The 23,136-nt window shown below is 40.4% G+C and overlaps 1 protein-coding gene across 2 annotated transcripts in view; it reads right to left on the reverse strand.

The window, feature by feature from the left end:
- Window positions 1-23,136, reverse strand: part of SPAST (spastin) — a 75,847-nt gene that overhangs the window by 22,168 nt on the left and 30,543 nt on the right. The window contains exons 4-10 of one of the 2 annotated variants that reach the window (XM_073672790.1): window positions 16,584-16,679; window positions 9,842-10,017; window positions 9,427-9,563; window positions 8,446-8,539; window positions 4,503-4,577; window positions 4,348-4,419; window positions 3,649-3,724 (exon numbers count right to left, since the gene is read on the reverse strand). In XM_073672790.1, the coding sequence (XP_073528891.1) occupies window positions 3,649-3,724; window positions 4,348-4,419; window positions 4,503-4,577; window positions 8,446-8,539; window positions 9,427-9,563; window positions 9,842-10,017; window positions 16,584-16,679 (726 nt within the window). The remainder of the gene's footprint in view (window positions 1-3,648; window positions 3,725-4,347; window positions 4,420-4,502; window positions 4,578-8,445; window positions 8,540-9,426; window positions 9,564-9,841; window positions 10,018-16,583; window positions 16,680-23,136) is intronic. The other variant, XM_073672791.1, reaches the window with a different exon arrangement.

Here is a 23,136-nt window from a genome sequence, read left to right on the forward strand (position 1 = left end):
GGCAGAATTGAATATGCACACAAACCGGAAAGTCAGATCTTTATTAACCCTTTCGTGGTCAAGATTTTTTGTTTTTACACTTTGAGTCAAGACAATTTTCAAACTTTTAACGTGTATAGTAGGATAAAGAATAATTATATTTTATGTTACATTTAGTTATATTTAGTTTATAGATAAATATACATCTATATAGATATAAATGACATATATAGCCCCATTCTTATGCATTTTCTGAAAGCAGTCACCTGGTACATAATCAAAATAAAATCAAGCAGCACTTTATACACGGAGGCATCTTCATGCAATCTTGCGTCAGTGAATTTTTTTTTTGTAAAATATATTGCACAAATAAATGGATGTTCTTTGCTAAATTGTGACCCAAAACAGAAAATTAGATCTACCATTCCGCCTTAAAATAAAGGTTTAGCACGAGTCCATACACATCACCTAGGCTTTATCCTTAACCTTATTTTTACATAAATCACCACAACTGAAGAGACCAAAAATCTGGTTTTAGGCTGAAAAATTCAAAGTCGGTACGTAGCACGGTACGTAGAAATTTTGGAATGCATGCAGGTAAACTAGTCATTCAGAATTTGTATTTTTTGCGACACATTTGGGCCTCATTTATGAAAACGGTCTAAAAGAAAAGCTAATCGTTCTAGCTCATAGCAAGTAGAGCTCAGCTTTAATTCTGTAAAGTGCTCTGCCTAAATGAAAGCCACGCTGGGCAAGAACAGACTTTTCATTAAGACCGTTTTAATAAATGAGGCCAGGGCAATATGTTCTGAATTTATTTAACAATTTACAGCCAGAGCCCAGACCTGGATCTAACTGAAAATCTGTAGGTGACCTGAAGAGGGCGCTGTACATAAGGGACTACTGCAAGGAAGAGTGGGCATAGATTGCCATTTCTAGATGTGCAATGCAGATAGACTCCTACCCAAAAAGACTGAATGCTGCCATAAATTCAAAGGCTAATTCAACAAATTATTAGTTTAAGCGTGTGCATATTTATGTAACCACATTATTTTAAATATTTTTTCTTTTTCCACCCAAAAAAGATTTCGGTTTAATTTTCAATAGAATTGCACAGATTATTGGAGACAAAGGTGAAAATACATCAGAAATAATTCTTATTGCTATGCTTTTAACATGACAAAAAGCTGGAATTTTAACAGGGGTGTGTAGGCTTTTTACACCCACTGTATGAGTTATTATACCGTTGTTATTGCACACAGCAGGGTTCAACAGGGAAGGAGCGCCATGTTACTGGATTAGTCTGAAAGAAAGATGCAGAAACTGCCCAGACACTTGAACCCATTTTGGAAACCACAGCACTCAGGGAATTTACCTAGAAGTGTAGCGAGCACTTTACTCTAACAGGTATTCATCGCTTTTAAGAATACAGGGGTGTGAAAATGAAAATATTTTACTTTAGTCATTTATTTAAAATTTTCTGAAGAGGTAATACAAGAAAAGTTACACTGCAATTTGTATGCAATTTCTCCCAAACATGGCAGCTCGTGCATCCTACTGTTTGGGTGCACAGCATGTCTTAGAAGGGAAGGAACACCATTTGGCTTTTAAGTGCAAATTTTGCTAGAATTGTTTTTGGTGGCCACATCGGCTTTGCAGAACCCCCGAGATACCAGTATGGTGGTAGCCAATAAGAAGTGACCAATTTAGTAAACACTCAAGGAATTCAACTGCAGATATAGTTAACATTGTTACCCCACAGGCAGTCACAGATTTATTTACGATTGGACTGTTAAAATTAAAAACTTATGCTGGTTACAGCATTATGTAGATTACATTTTTTTTTTTTTTTTTTTTACTATTTTTGCAAGAGGAATTTTGAAAAAAAAATGTACGCAACTTTTCGGAAGTACAGCAATACCCTCCATGTGGTTGTACACAACTGATTAGGCACATGGCAGGATTCGGAAGGAAAGGAGCTCAATTTGGGGTGCAAATTTTGCTGGAATGTTTTTGCCATACTTCATCTGCAGATCAGAGGTGTTACTACAGTAAAGCCTCCAGAAGTGATCCCATTTTGAAAACTCTTTCAGTCATTAAAGGATATAGAGACCATTTTTGACTCCAAGTGTCAAAGTTTTAAAGAATCACGTCAGCGTTCTGTACCGGTTTAATTTTTTCATCGATCGATCTGTACGGAGTTATTTTTTGGCACTGAACTGTATTTTCTATTGGTACCAATTTACGGTTCAGGAGGAGGACTGCTTTTTATTTATTTATTTTTTTTATAATAGTTTGAGTCATTAGAGGCACGCTGATGCCAAATGTTTATAATTTATTCATACTTTATTTTTTGCTGTCAATAACATATGGTTTAAAAAAAATAAGAATTCAAAAATTGGAGTCACCATATTCTAAGACCCATTACTTTATTTTTTTTAGTGACTGGGATGTATGAGGGATTGTTTTTTGCTTGACGAACTGGAGTTTCAGTTGGTAAGGTTTTGGAGCACTTTTTAGACATTTTTTTTTTAGAATAAGTGACTAAAAATAGTCTTTTTTTACGGCAATCACAAGGCCAGGACACTAGCTAGTTTTATAGTTCGGGTCATAACAGATAAGGCAATGCACAATATCAATCTCTTATGGGGGAGGAGTTGAGGTTCCCACACTAAAGGACTTAGCTGATTGCATGCACAGGATGAGGTTCTATCATACGTCCCCCTTGTGTCCCTGCTGCCTCTCAGTTTCCCCTCTTGTCCTTGGCTACCGAGTTGACACCCTGCAAGGACAAATGAGACATGTCCTTGGCAGGCAAAAGACAAATTATTACGAACTGAAGTATATCCAGCCTTCATCACAAGCTTAATCTTTTATACATATGTTTATCTCAGGCCATTTCCCCAATTTGTTTATCAGCCTAAAAATTATTATTCTATAGTGATAGATCAAGAAGGTTTTCCATGATTTTCAGGTGGGCAAACTAAAGAATGTTCTAAAAGAAACAAACAAGTGTTACTTACCACTTTAATAGCACTATGCCAAATTAGTCCCTACCAGTCCTGATGGACGGCTACCTGGCCAGCACTCATGTGATCGCAGCAGCATCCAGTGGGGAGGTTTGCATTACGGTGTGCTACCACAGAGGCTTCGTTATAGGGGGTAGGAGTGTACAGTTAATAATTCTTAGTTATTATCAGTATATAAAGTCACTTCTATTTGGCAACTTTAGAAAAATCTCTCCATACCCCCCAAAACAAATTACTTTAAAAACACACAATCTACTATGTTTTGCCTACATGAGTGCTGGGATGCCAACATAATACTGATTCCACCTCACTTATTCTTTCATGTCCCATGAATTTTTTTACTCCTCGCAACCTTAAATGTACTTTGCCCGTATTGCCATAATATCACAAATGTATTGCAGAGAATAAGATTTGGAAAGAACACGCTAACAAAATGCAACAGAAAATTGTAAGGTTTTTACAGCATGCGGTAGATTTGTTTTTTTTCCTTGTTTAAGCTGTAATATGTCCAATCATACACACAATTTCCTCAGTTTTATTTTTTTTTCTTACACCGACCATAAAAGTAAAAATGCAAAGAAATTCATGTTTGAAACAGCCATTTCACAGTTCCGAAAAAGAGCAGCCAAATTTTTCCTACCTATAAAAATAATAGATGGTTGTAGTTCTCTAGCCACAGAAAAGAGGGCGCGCACTAATTTTTCACCTTCTCCTACCTAGAAATTAAGGACAAAAAAAAATAAAGTAAAAAATATATGAAGTGTATAGGCAGCATTTGTACATGCGTATACAGCAACAACATAAAAACGCCACACAACACAGTGAGGAGCATATTTTACATCTGTGGATTTGTGTAATGAATTTGTTCTATGTAGGACACACACAGAATGAAGTAAAAAGAATATAGCAAGCGGCAATTTAACATATTTGTCCCTTGTGTGCAAAAGTTTTAGGCAGGTGTAAAAAAATGCAGCACGCTAAAAATGCTTTAGAAAATAGATGTGTTAATAGTTCCTTTTTATCAATGAAAAAAAATGCAAAGTGAATGAACAAAAGAGAAATATAAATCAAATCAATATTGGGTTTGACCACCCTTAGCCTTCGGCCACAGCCACTATCAGTATTTGGTCAGTATTTTTTCTCAGGAGTGGGAGCCAAAACCAGGAGTGGGTGATAAATGCAGAATTGGTGACTTGTTTCTATTATACCTTTTCTCTGATTGTTCTTCACCTGGTTTTGGCTCTCAACTCTTCTAGGTAGCATACTTTCTATACGTGCCTAAAACTTTTGCACAGTACTATACACATCTTCCTTCCATTAGCATGCATATGTGACTTACATATTTAGAGGTGAGACTGGCTGCACTTATATTAAAGAAGGTTGCATTGGATTCAGCTGCTACCGCTTTTGCCTGTGAGGTAAAATAATTGGACAAAACAAATAAGTGCAATCATCAAAATATACAGAAACTAACATTACTGCAGTGAATCTTACCAACATAGTTTTTCCATTTCCTGGAGGACCAAACAGTAGTAGCCCACGAGCAGGCGCTCGAAGCCCAGTGAACAACTGCAAGCAAATAAAGTGCAGCCATAAAGTAATGACATTTAGGACTAAGAACCTGCACGTAACGTATATGTCACACAATTGTTAAAATAGGGTTTTCCGGACCCATTTCTCTTTCCTCAATATTCCTTTAATGCTCCGTAATCTAGCAAGAGCAGCTCAAATCTAGGTCCGTCATCACTGCATTGGGTGGCTTTTCCTATATAAGGGCTCCGTTAATCTATAAAGTGATAAAAATAAATACATTGTTTTCTAGAGATCTCTTTTGATCTCAGGACGAGGAGGGAGATATATTTTGTAATAAAAAATACAGATAAAAAGAATTTAAAAACTATTAATGTAAAAAATATATATTTTTTAATAAAAAAACATGTTAATGTACACACAATGCATTAAGTAAAAATTCAAAGCATTGTTTTTTCTTTATTCTCATGAGCACCACTGTCCGCTGTACATAGTATACGCAGTGAGGGCACTTTAGAGGACAGAAACGTTGACATGAAGAGAGGTTTGGCTGGAGCCGCCTACGGGCGCTCACATACTGCATCGGATGCCGATAGACTAGGAGTGGATTGCCATGTGTAGTGTGATGCAATTTTACCCACAACTCCAAATGGATAAATGTTATTCCCAATGTTATTTTAACCAGGGCTGTGGAGTCGGAGTCGTGGAGTCGGAGTCGTGGAGTCGGAGCCCATTTTGGTGGAGTTGGAGTTGGTATAAAATGGACCAACTCAGACTCCTAAAATATATAATAAATTGGGTACAGTAATTCAATGCAGTTTGTGGGGAATATTTTTTCATAAGAATTTGGGAAAGTTATGAAATGTCCTATAAATGTCTGTCCTATTCCTGATCTAAGGGTCTAGACTTTTAGCTGAGATTAATCTGTGCTACAGTAAATTTATCACTTAAACATGAGCCATGTATGGTGGAGTCGGAGTCATGGAAATTGAAGAGTCGGAGGTTTGGCTTACCAACTCCACAGCCCTGATTTTAACTCATTTAAGTATATATCCAGATCTAAATATGATACTGAATATTGCATATAATTATTAGTCAAGCAACATTTTGGGTAGAAATACTCTCTCAGACTGTCTACAGGCAAAAAAAAAAAAAAAATACACAAGACTGAAAATATAAGTTTAGTATCAAAAGTAAATCTAAGAAATCATTAACATCCAAACACTAGTCAAAACAGGAATAGCGGTACATGAATCCAACATCAAGTGTTCCATGCCGTAAACCGTGCCAATGATTATGTCATTATGCTTCATAGTTTGGATAAAGCAGAGAGGTGTCCTGCAGTTTTAACTTTATTAGGCTGTGTTCCCACGGAGAGTTTTTGAAGTTGCGTACTTGTGTGTTTTTTGGGTTTTTTTAAGCAGCGTAAACTGACCTGCGGTGCACGTTTCTAATCCGCAACATATCAATTTCTCTTGTAACTACATTGACGTTAGTGCAGATTTTCCCCACAGAATTGCATTAGATGCGGAAAATCCAAAGGTAAAAACAAAGCAAGTAATCTGCACACGACTCAAAGTTTTGTCAAAAACAAAGCAGCTTTATTTAAAGCATAACCTACCAACAAGAGACAAACTGCAGTGTCAAAAACGCAGTACCACCACCTGGCACCCAAACAATCAGCTGATAACTGCTTTCACAACAGCCATAACGGAGCAATGTATGGGTGGAACACAGCAGGCCTGCAATGGTTAATGGCCACTGCCGAGTAATATGTTTCATCACCAAACTCATTTCAACCTGCGCAATCAGCAGACAGATCATCAATTAAGTTCTGGACAATTCCTTAAAGGAACTCGTCAGCACAGAATGACTGTTCAAACCAAGTCCAGGAACTTGGTTCATCATGGCAGGACCAATCAATTACATACACCTACCTTCCCGAATGCTTGTTTTCCATCTGTCTCTGCCCTTCTCTGGCCCTATGAAGCCAGAGCTGTCAAAGAAGAGGAGGGTGGAGACAGAGGGAAAGAGAGCAGGTGTGAAGGTGTATATAAATGATTGGCCCCGCCATGAAGCACTGAGCAGCGGGACTTCGCTTGAACAGTCATTCTGTGCTGACAGTCCTTTTAATGAAATAAGGTGTGAGAAATTTGGGTATTAATTTTCTTATGACAAATCTGTAAATAGAATGGATTCATTAACCCTCAATATCCCAGGCTCACAGAGAAAGTCACAAACTGGGAACACTGCTGAGTTGAGAAGAGATTAAGTGAAGCTCAAGACAGATGCAAGTTTGGAAGTAAAAAAAATGTAGTATTAGTACAATATATTTATATTATGAACAACTATAAAAAGATATTTTTTGGAAGTGGACAAATCCTTTAAAAAGGAGTTAATATTAACTTAGAACTGTATCAGGCTAAGTGCCCACGATGCAGAAATGCTCCGAATTTTTCCTGAGCGTTTCTGCATCTCCCTGGCAGAAAAAACGCATGCGGATTGTACATGCGGATTGTACATGCTTTTTTCCTGCCAGGGACATGCGGATGTGAAGCGTTCTTCACATGCATTTCCGCATGGGGGTTGTCAAGCGCTTTCCAAGCGATTTTAGCATCACTTGGAAAGTGCTTGACAACTTGGTCACACTATATGGCATGGATTTATATAGTGTGACCGTAAAAGAATGGTAAAAAATAAATATACTTACCTTCTGATGGCCCCCGGTGTCCTTATCGAATCCATCCGGTGTCCCCGGTCTCTCGCGGTGGTCTAAAAGGACCTGCCATGACGTTATTTAATCATGTGACAGGTCACGCGACCGCCGTCAGCGGTCGCGTGACCCGTCAAATGACGTCATGGCAGGTCCTTTTAGACTATTGCGAGCAAGCCAGGACGGATCGGATAAGGACACCAGGGTCCATCAGAAGGCAAGTATAATGTATATTTATTTATTTTATTCTTTTTTTCTTTTTTTTTACAGGTACCATGGTACCCGGGTCTGGAGGGGAGTCTCGTCTTCTCCAAACCCGGGTACCATCCGCACATTGAACCGCATGATATCCGCATGTGCATATTTAGTGATGCGGATGTCATGCGGTCCAAAGCAAGTCAATGGCGGCAAAAACGCTGCGATTCCGCAAAATAATTGGTAGTGCTGCGGATTTTTCTGCAATGATAATCCGCAGCATGTGCGCAGCACATGCAGATCATCATTGGGGAACATGGCAGAACTTCTACCAAGCGTTTAAGCATTTCTGCAGCAGAATTGCCGCTGCTGAAACGCCTAAAAAACGCATAGTGGGCACACAGCCTCAAAGTCAGTTTCCTCAAAAATATCAAAGGAATATAATACAAAAAAAAAAAAAAAAAACATGTAAAAATATACAAAATTACTCTTTCACAGGGTCTCAATACACTAGCTAATCTCAATAGCAATATTAAGTTTGGTGCTGGAATGCCATAGAGACCTTGCTGAAAACAAGACATGGTACCCCACTAGGTGGCATTAGGAGATTATTCTAGATAATCTTTCAAATTATTCTGCACTGTATCTGTTATTTCTCCTAAAAGTTTATAAAACTTGAGTTATGAATCCTCTTGTCAAAGAGACGCGTCTGTATACAGTCAGCACTGATTGGACAGAGTATGGAGGGACTCACCCCAACTAATAACAGGTGTCAATTTATTCATGAATTTGTGGGAAAAGTTAGGCTCCATTAACACCACAGCCCTATGTTGGCGGCATCAATCAGGAGGATCTTTGCGTCTTCTGTCAGAGCTATGTGTCCACAGTGTGAAACATCACTGACAGGCTAATCGTGTATTATAGACCAATAGGCGTTATCTGAACAGTTTTTTCTTTGATTTTTGATCAGGAATGGTTTATATACATATAAATAAATACCTCTGGACGAATAGAGGGTAGTATAACAATTTCCTGCAAGGCTTGTTTGGCGAGCCCTTGTCCCGCAATGTCAGCAAACTTGACAGATGGCCCACTAAATAAAAACAAAGTGCAATTCTTAGGTTATTATAGGTTACCAAAAAGCTAATTAATATATCTATGTGTAAGGGACAGACCACATACGTACACATTTTCAGTATAAGCAGGATATGGTGAACAGTCTACATTGACTCATAACACGTTCTCTTGTCTCGGACATGTAAAGTAGAATAGTCACTGGGTCACAGCAGTCATGCAGTCAGTTTCTCCCAGAGTCGCCAAAAGGGGGGGGGGCGGAGCTGGAACAGGACAGGGGCATGGTCGCCACCATTTGTCAAATTCATGACAAGCATCTGAGTTTGCTGAGTTTGAATCTTAACCCAGCGGGATCTGGAGTAGGATTTGTGGCAAGGCACACACGAGTACGCGCTTGTCCAACGCTTCTGATTCATGAGCCTGTGACTGTCTGAGCACTACAATGGGATTGATTTCTACCGCCTGCAAATTCCCACCCACTACAATTTCCTCCAACAGTGAGCAATAATGCAAAACAATACCTTCACATGGCAGCAGTCCAGATCTCACAATACTACCACAAGTATGCTTCCAGCTTGATACAGTAAATAGCTCCAAGGTGGGTAGGAGAAATTAAGGCCCCCCATACACATTAGATGGCTGTCAGCCAACAGCCATCTTGGCCATCTCTCCGATAAACTGGAGCACTCCAGTGTCATCTCTGCCGGTGGCTTATCAATGGAAGAACAAAGCAATCAGCATTCCTAAATTGGCTGTCTGAAATCAAACATGCCAGTTCGCAAGCTACCCCAACCCGTCGATATTGGTCGGTGTGGCCAACATTAGACTAATGTGTATAGAAGTGGGAGGCTGTACATGAAACTCGTTCATTCAGTCCACGCATAGTTATCAAAGCACATCACTTACCTGTCTACAACTTCATTCAAAATCAGGTTTGCAAGATTGCTGTCCACATTTTTTAAATTTTTCATATCCTTTTTCCTGAGACCTGTGGTTGGCGTTGTTGGCTTATTGTTCGGTCTAGTGGGTTTCACGCCAGCTCCCTTAAATTAGGGAAAAAAAAAAAAATTTGTATGTATATAAATGCAAGAGTTCAAGTTACAAGAGATTAAATGTGGCAGTTGTGCATTTCTAGACCAAACATCATTATGTGCTTGTCTTAGGTATTTAATATCATAAAATGAAACGACCAGCTACGATGGAAAGTGCTGTCAGATGAATACTATTTCAAAAAGTATTCAAAACTAAAATATACAAAAACATAATATTCACTGACAAATAACACAACATGATACGAGACACAGGCTGGCCTTTGGCATACCCTTGGAGCTGAAGGATTTAAACCAGTTTGTCTATTAAAAGATGAAGTGGTACAATTGGGTATCCTAGGTGCACTGGAAATACCAGGGGACATAGCTTTGGGAGTGACTTTAGCCCGTGGGACAGGGTTGCTGGTAACAGAGACAGGGTCTTTCTTTTTTGGAACCGCACCTTTTTCTGAAAGTAAAAGTTAAAACAAAAATAGTTAAATCTTACATCAGACAATTATCAGAGGAAAATACTGAGGGTACAAATGTGCATTACACAATGCAAATATCCAAGAGAAAGAGGACTAAAACACTAGTGCAATCTATTGGATGTAGCAATCCTAGAAATCAATATCAGCCCTTAAATATATCACTTAGGATAAACAAAAATCAAAACACTCCATTTGCAGACGTGTGTTTCGGTGTGTTGCGAGTGCTTTACACTGAGGGGGGCAAGTTTTTTATTTCAGAGGAGTATTGTATGGCCTATAAGTCTAGTTACACATGCTTTGCAGAAGGAGAAAATCTCCCTTAGGCCTCTAACCATGGATCTGCCACTTAGCCAACTCAAACAACCTGCTTTGCGATAAGGGGCAAACACCTCAAAATAAGTGACTTCAAATGGAGTTTCTGTGGTTTGGCTTTTTACACTATGTCATGTGGCAAGACATGTTAAGGGGCAATATTGACTTTTAGGATTGCTATCTTGATAGGTGGCACTTGAGTTCTAGTCCACCTATTCTCTGAAGAGGATATGTGCATGCATGTTTAATTTCCCAGAACAGTAATAGTTTATAAGACCCCTTACGCTCTCAACAAGGAGAAACCTCTTCCTTACCCTTCAGATCCCCGCTTTAAACAAGAAATTCTCAGTTTTATTTATTTATTTTAAATACACCATAGATAACTACAATACAAAATAGGTGACATTTGTTTATTCTGAAGTTACACATTCTATACAGAAAAATGGATGAAATGATACATAAAGTGAAATAGTGTGACTACTTACAAGTCAAACATAGTATACCCCCTAAGGCTGTGTGCCCACGATGCATTTTTTTAAGCTTTTCCGCAGTGGCAAAAACGCTGCAGAAACACTTAAAAAATGCATGGTAGAAGGCCTGCCATGTTCCCCAATGTTAATCCGCATGTGCTGTGCACATGCTGCGGAAATTTCCGCTGCGGATTATCATTGGGGAAAAAAACGCAGCACTACCAATTATTTTGCGGAAGCGCCGCGTTTTCGCCACCATTGACTTGCATTGGAACGCATGGATTCCGCATCACTGCATCTGTACATGCGGAATCCAAGCGTTTCTATGTGCGGATGGTACCCAGGTCTAGAGGACAGGAGACTCTCCTCCGGACCCGGGTACCATAGAAACTGTAAAAAAAAGAATAAAATAAAAAATAAATGTTATACTTGCCTTCTGATGGCCCCCGGTGTGCTCGTCTTCACTTGCCGGCATATCGCGGTGGACTGAAGGACCTGCGCTGAGGTCAATTAGTCATGTGAAGGGTCACGTGACCGCTGATGTTGGCAGGTCCTTCAGTGTACTGCGAGCTGCCGGCAAGCCAGGACGGAACGAATAAAGACTCCGGGGGCCATCAGAAGGTAAGTATAGATTTATTTATTTTTTTTACCATTCTTTACTGTCACACTATATAAATCCATGACGTTTGCAGGGATTTATATAGTGTGACCAAGTTGTTAAGCACTTTCCAAGTGATGCTAAAATCGCTTGGAAAGCGCTTGACAACCCGCATGCGGAAATGCAAGTGAAGAACGCTTCACATCCGCATGCACAATCCGCATGCACAATCCGCATGCGTTTTTTTCTGCCAGGGAGATGCAGAAACGCTCAGGAAAAAATCCGAAGCATTTCTGCATCGTGGGCACATAGCCTAAATGTTATTAGCCCAGTCTGTACTCTCATGAAGTCTTGTTAATGTACAGTGCACAATTCTGAGGTCAATATTGATTTGAGCAATAATACTTACCTATCAAATGACATATCAGTGACTGCAATCTAACTGCAGCTCCAATAATTAACAGACTTCATATCAAATAGAAACCTCATAACCAGACCTTAAAGAAGCACTCCCAACAAAATTTGTCCTATTGATATATTGCAATCATCATATTATATAGCACTGTGTACTTACAATTGCTCATTTTGTCTTTCTACCCAGCTAATTCTTCTCTTTTCCATTAGGTCTATGACATCACATGATTAAAAACTGACTAGTCGAATCCTTCTATGCTTTATGTAGAAACTGGAGGTCAATTTTCACTGTATGAGTCATAAGTCACAGAAAAAGCCCCTGGCGGGGGAAGACGAGGAGTTACTGGGTCAGGAGTTCAAGAAGGGTCTGATTTCTCCAGGGACAAGATACTTCCTGTTTCTACATAGACCAGAGAAAAGAGAAGAATTATCTGGGTAGAAGGGCAAAATGACCAATTGTAAGTACACCGTGCTATATAATGTGATGACTGCAATATATTAAGAGGGTAAAAACTTATGGGAGTGCGTCTTTAACAATTAAAGAAATTAGTTTTTCAGCTTCTAAGCCGATAAATTGGATTTGGCAGAGAAAAACGAAGCCAGAAAACTGCTTGATAAATCTACTGGAACTAATTTTTTGTGCAAATCCTAATTGTACAGTGTGACTTTTGGTGTTTTTACAAGAGGGTGCATGGCCGAGGGCAGCCAACAAATTCATTAAAAAAAAAAAAAGGTGGCATAAATGACAAAAATGTAATCCAGTCCCTCACCCGAGCACATTTCTTGTAGGGGTGCACAGTAGCTGAAAAATGCACCAAACTCATTAAGAGAAACATGCCTTTTAAAACATTTGGTGCATCTTGTGCTTCAAACATGCCAGTCTGGATGAATTGGGGCCAAAATACTCATTATTTATACAACTGATAAAGGACTACAAGGAGAAACCCCATATTTAAACCTGTGAGTAACAACCTACACCTCATATGTATTCTGTACATTCTTCCATTAAATTGGCCACTTTAGTTCCTATCTCAGCTCATTCCATTCTCTCAAGCCCAAACCAAAAGAAAATTAGCAAGTCCAGTACTAAACCAGCAGTGTACGTACAATAGCCATTCCAGCGCCATTCATAACCGATACATTTGAGAAGAGAGCCGCTCTGCTAATAGAACAGTGAAGTCCACATGAAAAAAATATGCAAAATGTAAAAGATATGGATATGTTCAGGGGCAAACCATTTTTCTCTTTATTAAAAGGTATGCATTTTTGGCTAAAAAAAAAAAAAAAAAAATTTTACACAATTAGGCTTTTACAGGCTTCTTGTCTCAATGCACATTGCTGGTTGATTAATGAGTTAACTGTCAATCTGATGGGAGAGTTTGTAACTATTATAGAAAGTTCCCAAGGTGAGTTTTTGACCTGCATATTTTAGCTGCACAAGAAAAAAACGCAGCCTTTACCGTTCCAGCAAAGTGAAATGGATTCATAGAAATCTCATGCCCACTGAGCATTTTTTTTTGCACAGTAAACTAACCTGAATGGTGTTATTGAAATCTGCAACATGTCAGTTTCTCATGCAGCTACGCTGAATTGCATTAAATGTGAAAAATCTGCAGGTAAAACGCATAGGCAATTTTGCTGCCGAAACACACATGACTATCAAGGTGTCAAAGCCAAATGCCAGTAGGCATCAATAGCAAAGCAGCTTAATTTAAAACATGTAATACTGATAAAGGAGGAACCGCAACATCAAAAATGTAATAAAAATACAAGTAAAAAACTCAAGTAACCCATTTTAGGGAACAGGAACAGAAATGCTTACAGAAAATCTGCAACATCAAACACTCACCAAATACTCATCCTGGGAACCTTTTTCTGAGCTCCTCTGTGCCGACTTATGGCCACAGACATGAAAGCTGAGCTAGACTTTATATTGGTCATAAATCAGCTGAGAGGAGCTCCAAAAAAAGAACAAAAACAGATAAGGGTTACTAACTCACATCAGAACGACCTCACTGTCTGATTCACAGGTAAAACAATGTGATAGTAGGGTTGGGCGATCAATCAAATTTATTTGCCATTGAAAATCAGCACAATTTTTAGTTTTAATAAAATCAAAAAGTTCAATTTTTGCTCCGCCCCCTCTTTTGTCATTGGTGGAGAGGGCACTGTAGGAGGGAGAGCAGAGCTGTTGAGCGCCATGATTAACCATAGAGCAGCAGGAGAGAAGTATCAGGAGGCGAGCAGTGCAGCGGCTGGGATCTGCTGTCCACATCAAACCTCCTCCACCCAACAGTAAGCACACAGCCCAGATGGCAGATTCAATACAGGAAGAAGAGAAAATCAGTATTCTCTGTGTCCATACAATCTTCTCTACAGCATCTCCTCTGCAGCTTAGTGCTACCAGAAACTTATTTTTCTGTGTCAACAGGTTAACCAATTGTGGCCTTCCTGCACAGGCCAGACAAGGGGAGAATGGGATGATCATGGGGGAGGTAAGGGCTAACCTCTGCTCTAAGACTGTTTCTGACCCTTGGCCTGTCACTATCCTGTTTGACCAATCCTATTAACACTTAAAAGTAGAATGATATTGTCAGCATGATCCTAAGCAAACGATTAATCTGATCCCATGTCCCCTGGCTATGAAAGAAATTCTGTCAGCAGGTTTTTGCTACCTCATCTAAGAGCAGCCTGATGTAGGAGAGGCAAAGAGAAGCTGAATCCAATGATGTATCACTTAGATTACTGGGTGCAGCCATTGTCACACAGTCTTTATTCTATTTAGCAATGCAGCAGAGCTGAGGAAGCTAACCAGGACCCCCACACCAGGCTCTGTATACACTGTACAATGTCCATACACAGTAAGCTGCTTATCACTACCAAGCATAGCTGCTGTGTCCCAGTAATGATAAGCTACTGGTGCTAAAACAATCATTGGAAGCAAACAAAACCTGGAGCTTGATAAAAGACATCAAATCTGTGTTTTAACCCCCTACCTCATGGTGTCTTCAGATTACATAGTAAAAACCTGCTGACAGAATAACTTTAAAAGTTGTCCAGTACTTTTTTCAATTGCCTCAATGTATTTGGCATGTGCCCATAAGTGTTTTTGTAATCACCTTTATTTGTATGTATTGCCTGTGAGCGGCACCATCACTGACAACTCACAGGCATCACGTGACCCCCGGCTGCAGCCGGCTCGGACATCCGCTGACGTCACCAGGGCGGTGGAGTCGGAATCGGTATAAAATGGACCGACTCCAACTCCTAAAATATACAATAAATTGGGTACAGAAGTTCAATGCAGTTTGTGGGGAATATTTTTTTCATAAGAATTTGGGAAAGTTATGAAATGTCCTAGAAATGTCTGTCCTATTCCTGATCTAAGGGTCTAGACTTTTAGCTGAGATGAATCTGTGCTACAGTAAATTTATCACTTAAACATGAGCCATGTATGGTGGATTCGGAGTCAGAGTTTGAGTCGGTGTCATGGAAATTGAGGAGTCGGAGGTTTGGCTTACCGACTCCACAGACCTGGATGTCACGTCAAGTTCCGGCTGCAGCCGGGAGTGACTTCTGCATTTCACCGCGAGTGATGGGTTGTGGGCGGGCTTAACTATACCATTTGTCGTTTTGTCATAGTTAATAAAAGTTAATAAACTAAGGGAACCTGTCTGCTGCACTAACCCCACTAAATCGCCATTACTTTATTGCACCCCATTTCTACATTCTAACAAGCCCCTTTTGTGACTTGGTGATTGGTGAATAACTATAAAACAACTTCACAACTGCGCCATCACTGTCTCTTCACAAATCTTGCGCAATGTTCTGTTGAATGAGAAGTAAGGCTTTGTGTACACTCACCGGCTTCACTGCGCATTCCCAGGAAGCCGGACCACCATGCGAGATTTGTAAAGAAACAGTGACAACACTGCTCTGGTTAATCAGGTCACTCATGCCCACAGGGGCACGATAACAGGAGTGGGAGGATTAGTCGGGGGAAATCAGCAGACTGACTAATCAACCACTACTTAGCATATTGCCAGAGCAGTTTTAAAGTTGATTTTATAGTTATTCACCAGTCACCAAGTCACAAAAAGGGACTTGTTAGAATGTAGGAATTGGGTACAATAGAGCCATAATGGTGGTTTATAGGGGCTAGCGTAGCCAAATGGTTCCCTTAAAAGGTGTTGTCCATTACTGATCAACCCCAGGTTAATCACTTCAGTGCCCTATATAAAATAAAAACATATCATGCAATTGCCTGTAAAAGCATGGCGTCAGATTAATAGCAGATTTGATCATGTCAGGTTCCTTTTAAACTGGAGTATATTTTTGCTATAATCTGCAACACTTTCTGGCATAGATTATAATAAATTTGATGGGGCTGGGGATGACCATGCCCCCTACACAAAATACAAAAAAAAAAAATACTATATTTTTGCCCAAATTGCCAGCCGTACTTGATTGCCAAATATAGAAAATGTAATACAGACTATAGAAGGCACATGGTGCAAAGTTTTTAAATAAAACCAATTGCAAAAATGATCTTTACCCAAAAATACATGCAAAAAAAATAAAAATTGTCCTGGCTTTGCTTCAAATAATGTCACCTGTGCCCTGGAATGGCCAACCAAATTAGTCACTTATTTTATCCACAATACTGAATTACTGAGTTGCAAAATTCTAAAAATAAATTATCTAAAGGGTATTTGCAAGCAAGACATGGCATCAGTAAAGCTAAACCCACCTGGCTTGAGATGTCCATTGCGGCAAGGTAGGTTAGTACTGTCACTATACACTTCCATTTGCTTGTCCTGACCTTGCATATCTGCTTGCAGCGTAGCTATGCAAACACAGGAAAAAGGTAGAAATAAAACAAAAAGATGAACAAAAACTACCGCCACTGTGATGTCACTACACACGCTACGGTCAAATATTGAGAACGTTGTGCCTTGAAGTTTTGTTTTCCTAATCAATTAAATAGGTGAAAATAGGTTGGGTTGGGTGTGGTGTGTATACATATTGTTCTCCACAAGATCAGCACAAAAATGCCAATAGACAAAAGTAAGCTGGCCACATAAATTACATTAAAGCACACCAGTCAGCAGGATTGTGCTCAGTAAACTACATACACTGTCAGGTGGGTGACATTACACTGATTAATATGATAGCTTTGATGATGAAATATGCCCTGTGGTTTTTGTGTAATGTTTACTATCAGTTTGGAGATGATGATATGCTCGTGCTCCGGGGCGGCCTGTATCTGGAGCTCTGCTTACATATTCATCTGTATGCTCTTATGACCGCTCACTGTACCGTCACTGACCTGCCACCTATTTTACATAATGCATATAGTAGTGCGGGGCTAGGTAGATGTCTAGATGTCGGAGGAGACAAAGGATAGGACAGTTGAACTGAAACATGTCCCATGCTTTTTCCTTAAAGGGATCATTCATCTTCTGAAATAGGTAAATTTGCAAAGTGCTTGTTAAACCAAGACATTTATCAATTTTCTACTCATTTAAAATCTTCTCCGTTTTCAGGAATAGAGAGATTTAAAAAAAAATTTTTTATATATAGTTTACTGCTCGCTACCTAGGTTGAAAGCCACTGGTGCAAAGTTGTGTCTGATTTCAGCACTTGAGACAGTCCAAGCCAGTGAGGGTAGGAAGCAGGAGAGTGGTGAACTCCTGAAGATAGATAAGGCAACTCCTTTAAAAAGAGTATTTTCAAGTGGTCTCTTGAGCCGCTCACAGCTCTGCAACCTCCTACTTAGTTGCTCGGGAGGAGAGTGATGCTCCTTGAGTTGTAACTCCTGACCAGAACTTTGTCCTGTTACTACACATTAATGGACTGTCAGTGCTTCATCTGACTCTACACTGTTATTACTATATTTACATAGAGATAACATTACCTTTGAACAAGCACATGGCTCGAGAAAGTGAGAGCCCTAATTAAGAGAACTGCTCTGAAAACTGCAGATGCTGGGAGCTGGTGGATTATTATGCAAGATTGCTAAGACCTCTGTCAGGAGAGAGCTGAGCAGCCAACTGCTGTATAAAAATGAAGGGGGTGTGGAGAGAGCTAACTGGACTGTTTGGAGTTAACTCAACTCCTGAAATGTAGCTACTATGCACACTCCACCTAAAACTGGTGGCCAAGTTCTGTGGAAAAAAGCTGCACATTATGTATTATGAGTTTCCCTTTTTAAGGGAGAGAAGCCGAAGCCAAAAAGGTGTTTAACAGACGCTTACTCAGTTTTCCAAATTGAGAACACGCGCATGAATGGGACAGGATGGGTGGGTGGCATGGGTGGTCAGGAAGAATAGCTGTTGGGCAAGCTACCTTAAAATTTTGTGTAAAATGTGTAACCGCATACATATGCAGAGTTATCACCACCACATGTTAACCTATGGGAGTTGAAACTATCTGTACATGCTGTTTTATACAGCATCTGTAATCATGCATAGGATATTTAAAGTATAGCTCACAATCGTTGCAGTAATTTCATTTTCCTGTTTATTAGCAGTTTGGGTTCCATGATAATTATCCATTAACAATCAGGGGGCTAGAGGGGGGGGGGTTTAAATGACCATTAAAACAAATATACTGACAATCAGAAAAGTTATGTCTGTAGCGAGCTTTACACAAGGCATTCAATGCATGATATGGTCAAATTATGAAGGTGGGAAATGGAGAAGAGAACATGAGGAAATAAATGAAAAGAAAATTCTGTAGCTTTACAATTCATATCGATCACACCAGGCTCAATTTCTTACAGACACAGATGCATTAAATATAGGAATAGAGACAACTGAATGTATGGTAATAAGAAAAATAAAAAAAACTGTACATACATTTTTAGATAAACATGTAATGCAAATGCAAGAAAATTAACAAACACAGAACATGCAAAGCTCAGAATGATGTGTTAGCAGCATAGAGAAAGTCTATGGGCAAGAGGTTGTTCACTACTTTATCATTTATGACCTATCCTTAGAAGAGCTGTTCTCGGCGTCTACAAGAAATGCTCAACTGCGGAGCTGCTCTGTCTACTGATCGAGGCTGATGCTGGGTACTCTACATATGCCTCCTATTCAAATCAATAGGAGGCAGATGTGCAGTACCCTGGCCTGGCCACTACCAGAAGACGGAGCAGCTCCACAATCGAGCATTTCCAGCCAGCGGCCGCAGTGCTAACCACTGAGCCACCGTGCTTTATATGATCTAAATGGACCAAATCAGAATATAAAAGGGTAACGTTTCTCTCAAAATGTAAATATATAATCAGATCAGCTAAACTGATTACTCCCTGGTCTATTGGCTCGCATATAAAGAGCCAGTATCCTACACTTCTGGTGAAGCATATACACAAAATCCTTATCTGTGAAACACAATGGTGATTATGTGCCTTCTCATAACATACTTGAATACTGATGGCAACTAAACGGGCCATCAGATCTGCTCAAGTCTTAAGCCTCCGTCTCACATAGCAAGATCGCTAGCTAGCGTCGCTAAGTGTGACGGGGCCTTTAGTGTGGGCATACACAACAGGCAAACGTTGGCCTCACCCACCAAGTTTGGTGGATCAGCTAACATTCTAATATGAATAGAGATGCCCAGAATTTCCCACAACAGCGTGGGAAAACATGTTAAATTCCAACTTGCCCGATTATTTTGGCAGTTTAGCCGCCAGTAGGTATCCGACAGTTTGCCCTCTTATTAAGAAAACACTGAGAGCATTGCTACTGATGAGGTGTAATTGAAACCTACTTCCCGCACAGATGTCTGACACAAAAATGCCTTGAAGTTAAAGAGGTTGTACCAAGTTCAGAAGTTATCCCCTATCTGCAGGATAGGGAATAACTTGCCGATCACTGGAGGTCAGACTGCTTGGACCCCCATTGATTCCGAGAACTGGGGCTCTTAGCAGCTGTGTGTGAATGGAGTAGTGGTCGGTCATGCACACCCCTGCACGATTCATTCATAATGGGACTGCCACAGTTCGCCAAATGCAGCATTCGGCTGGACTTTGGCACTCCCTTAAGAATAAATGAGCAGATGTGTGCATGATCGACCACCACTCCATTCATACAAAGCTCTTCAGAGCTCTGGTTCTCATGATTGGTGGATTGGGTATAACTTCCAAACTTGGTACAACTCCTTTATAGAGGGGAAAAAAAAAAGCAACAAATTAATAAAAAAATGAAAAAGCAATTGTGACCTTTGTAGTGTTCATTGAATTTTCACACTACATTTTTATAGAGAAGCGTGCCTGGTGTTGTCTCTAAGTACACATTCACACATAATTAAAGCAACCAGCAGTATTGATGCATTAATAATGATATACCAGGGCTCGAAAAACACTAACCTCAGCCACTACTGATTTCATCAGTGTTTCCTTTGGTAACAGTGCTGAACTTGGAGAAACACTGCAGTATAGAGCAGCCAGGTCCATAGGTTAGACTAATGTATATCGATCACTCCACTGAACAGTTAAAGGGAATCTGTCACCCCCCTGGGCGATATCAGACCTCTACTATGGCCATACAGGGTACAGAAAAGTAAATCTATACATACCTGTATGGCCCATAGTAGAGGTCTGATTGCAGAGAAAAGCACTTTAATCAATTTTCTTTTCCACAGGCTTTGTCGTCCGGGGGATGCCAAGCAATCCCCGCCTATGTGCTGATTATTCCCCTAAATCCCCACCTCTCTGCTTAATTATCATATCCCCCCTCCCCTGCACGACACAGGGCCCTGTGAAGTGCACTGTGCTCCCTGACTTGCTGGGCATGCGCAAAGCACCGCTCACATAGACCGCGCTTTGCTTCATCCTGGCCCCGTCTCTCCGTGCACTGCGCTACAGGGTTCTATTGCGCAGGCGCCGGGGGTGGGTCACTGTCACTTCCAGGCACCTGCGCAACACACACACACAAAAAAAACAAAAACCTTCATATCACCAGTTATGAATTTGTGAATAGGTTAAAAAAAAAAAAAAAGTGTCTACCAATAATGTAAGAGCGTTGAGCACTGACTACACAACTGAAGAGGGGCTGGATTTACCAAACCTCATACGCTTCAAAGACCAATTCATCACAAAACTAACTTTACAATTAAAAAGACACATCTCTGAAAACATTATTTCATAACAGATGGGAATGTAAGGTGGAGATATAATAAAAATGTCAAGGCAGCAGAACAACAAACACATCAAACTTCCATCATATCGTTCACAACTCAATATATTGTAATGGGGAAAATCCAGGTTGCAAATGGACAGCTCTCTCATATAAGTAACAATTCCTCCATGCCGCTGGAGTGATTGGGGTTCAGACTGCTCTTTATGAGTCTTGGAATGAACCAATACTTCCTGACAGTTCTGATGGAAAAATCCCTTTAACTTGCCACCCTCAGTAATCATAGTGAGAGGAGGTCCTTTGTGATCACACACACACACACACACACACACACACACACACACACACACACACACACACACACACACCCCCACCCACCCCAAGGCTGTGGAGTCAGTAAGCCAAACCACTGACTAAGATGCCTCAATTTCCCTGACTCCCGCTCCTCATTACTGAGCGTGTACATAAAGTGCAGCACAGATTCATCTCAACTGAAAGCAGAAATCCTTAGATCAGGAACAGAACGTTTCATAACTTTCCCAAATTCTTCTGAAAACATTTACAGTACATCTTGCATTGTACTACTGTACCCAATTTATTATATATTTTAGGAGTCGGACTATTTTATACCGACTCGACTGACCCCACAGCCCTGCTACACGCCAAGATGAAGCTCCACAGCCCATCAATTTATGCTGGGAAATTTTTACTGCAAATTTCACCCTTTGCAATGCAGACGGGTGAGGCTGTGTGCCTACGATGCAGAAATGCTCCGGATTTTTTCCGTTTCTGCATCATCCTGGCAGAAAAAACGCATGCGGATTGTACATGCGGATTGTACATGCGTTTTTCTGCCAGGGACATGCGGAAGTGAAACGTTTTTCACATGCGATTTTGCATGCGGGTCAAGCGCTTTTCCAAGCAATTTTAGCATCACTTGGAAAGTGCTTGACAACTTGGTCACACTATATAAATCCACATGGAACCGGCATGGATTTATATACTGTGACCAAGTTATAGTAAAAGAATAGTAAAAAATAAAAATTATCCTTACCTTCTGATGGCCCCTGGTCTCCTTCTCCGATGCGTCCGGCAGCTCGCAGTGGTCTAAAAGGATCTTCCATGACCTCATTTAGTCATGTGACAGGTCACGCGACCGCCGACATCATGACTAAATGACGTCATGGAAGGTGCTTTTAGACCATCGCAAGCCGCCGGGGAGCCAGGATGCCATCAGAAGGCAAGTATAATGTTTATTTTTTATTTACTTTTTTTTTTTTTTTTTTTTTTTTTACAGGTTCTATGGTACCCGGCACCGGAGGAGAGTCTCCTCTTCTCCAGACCCGGGTACCATCTGCACATTGAACCGCTTAATATGTGCACATGTAGTGATGCGGATATTATGCAATTCAATGCAAATCAATGGCGGCGAAAATGAAAACGCCGTGATTACGCAAAATTAATGGTAGTACTGAGGATTTTTTGCAATGATAATCCACAGTGGAAATTTCCGCAGTATGTGCGCAGCACATGCGGATTATCATTGGGGAACATTGCTGCCCTTCTACCAAGTGTTTAAGCCTTTCCGCGGCAGAATTGCCGCTGCAAAAACGCTTAAAAAAAACGCATCGTGGGCACACAGCCTGAAACTTGCAGTAATTCCAATCCACGCAACTCAAATATTCACAATCGAACCTTAATCCCCTCTCTCTCTGCACCCTGCAGTGGACACTGACAGGACGTGTGTCCATGTCACACGCACATATGAACAACACACAAACATACATGAACATTGGACACATACTCGCATTACACAAACACACTGCAGATATGAACACACCAGCACACTATGCCTTTATAGAAAACATTGAGATCTTGTCAGAAATAACATTGGAGCCCGTGGCTCACTGGTGGTATTTGTGCCTTCCATGCTTCAGGCCCTGGGTCTCCGTCCAAGAGCTGTCAAAATTAGGCTGGTAATTCTATTTATAGAGGCATCACTGACAGACAGAAGGATCTGGAATATATGTGGAGAGGACACAGCACTGTCCTGTATAAGACAGACCTGGCTCCCTGGGTAAACAACATGGCAATCTCTGCTAATCAGATCAGTTCACCCTATGAACATCTGAGGTGTGCAAGGGCTCACCCTGCCGTGCC

The sequence above is a fragment of the Phyllobates terribilis genome, unplaced genomic scaffold (genome assembly GCF_046119375.1).
Source record: "Phyllobates terribilis strain yellow unplaced genomic scaffold, ASM4611937v1 Scaffold_3__8_contigs__length_932513732, whole genome shotgun sequence".
In the NCBI taxonomy this organism is placed as follows: Eukaryota; Metazoa; Chordata; class Amphibia; order Anura; family Dendrobatidae; genus Phyllobates; species Phyllobates terribilis.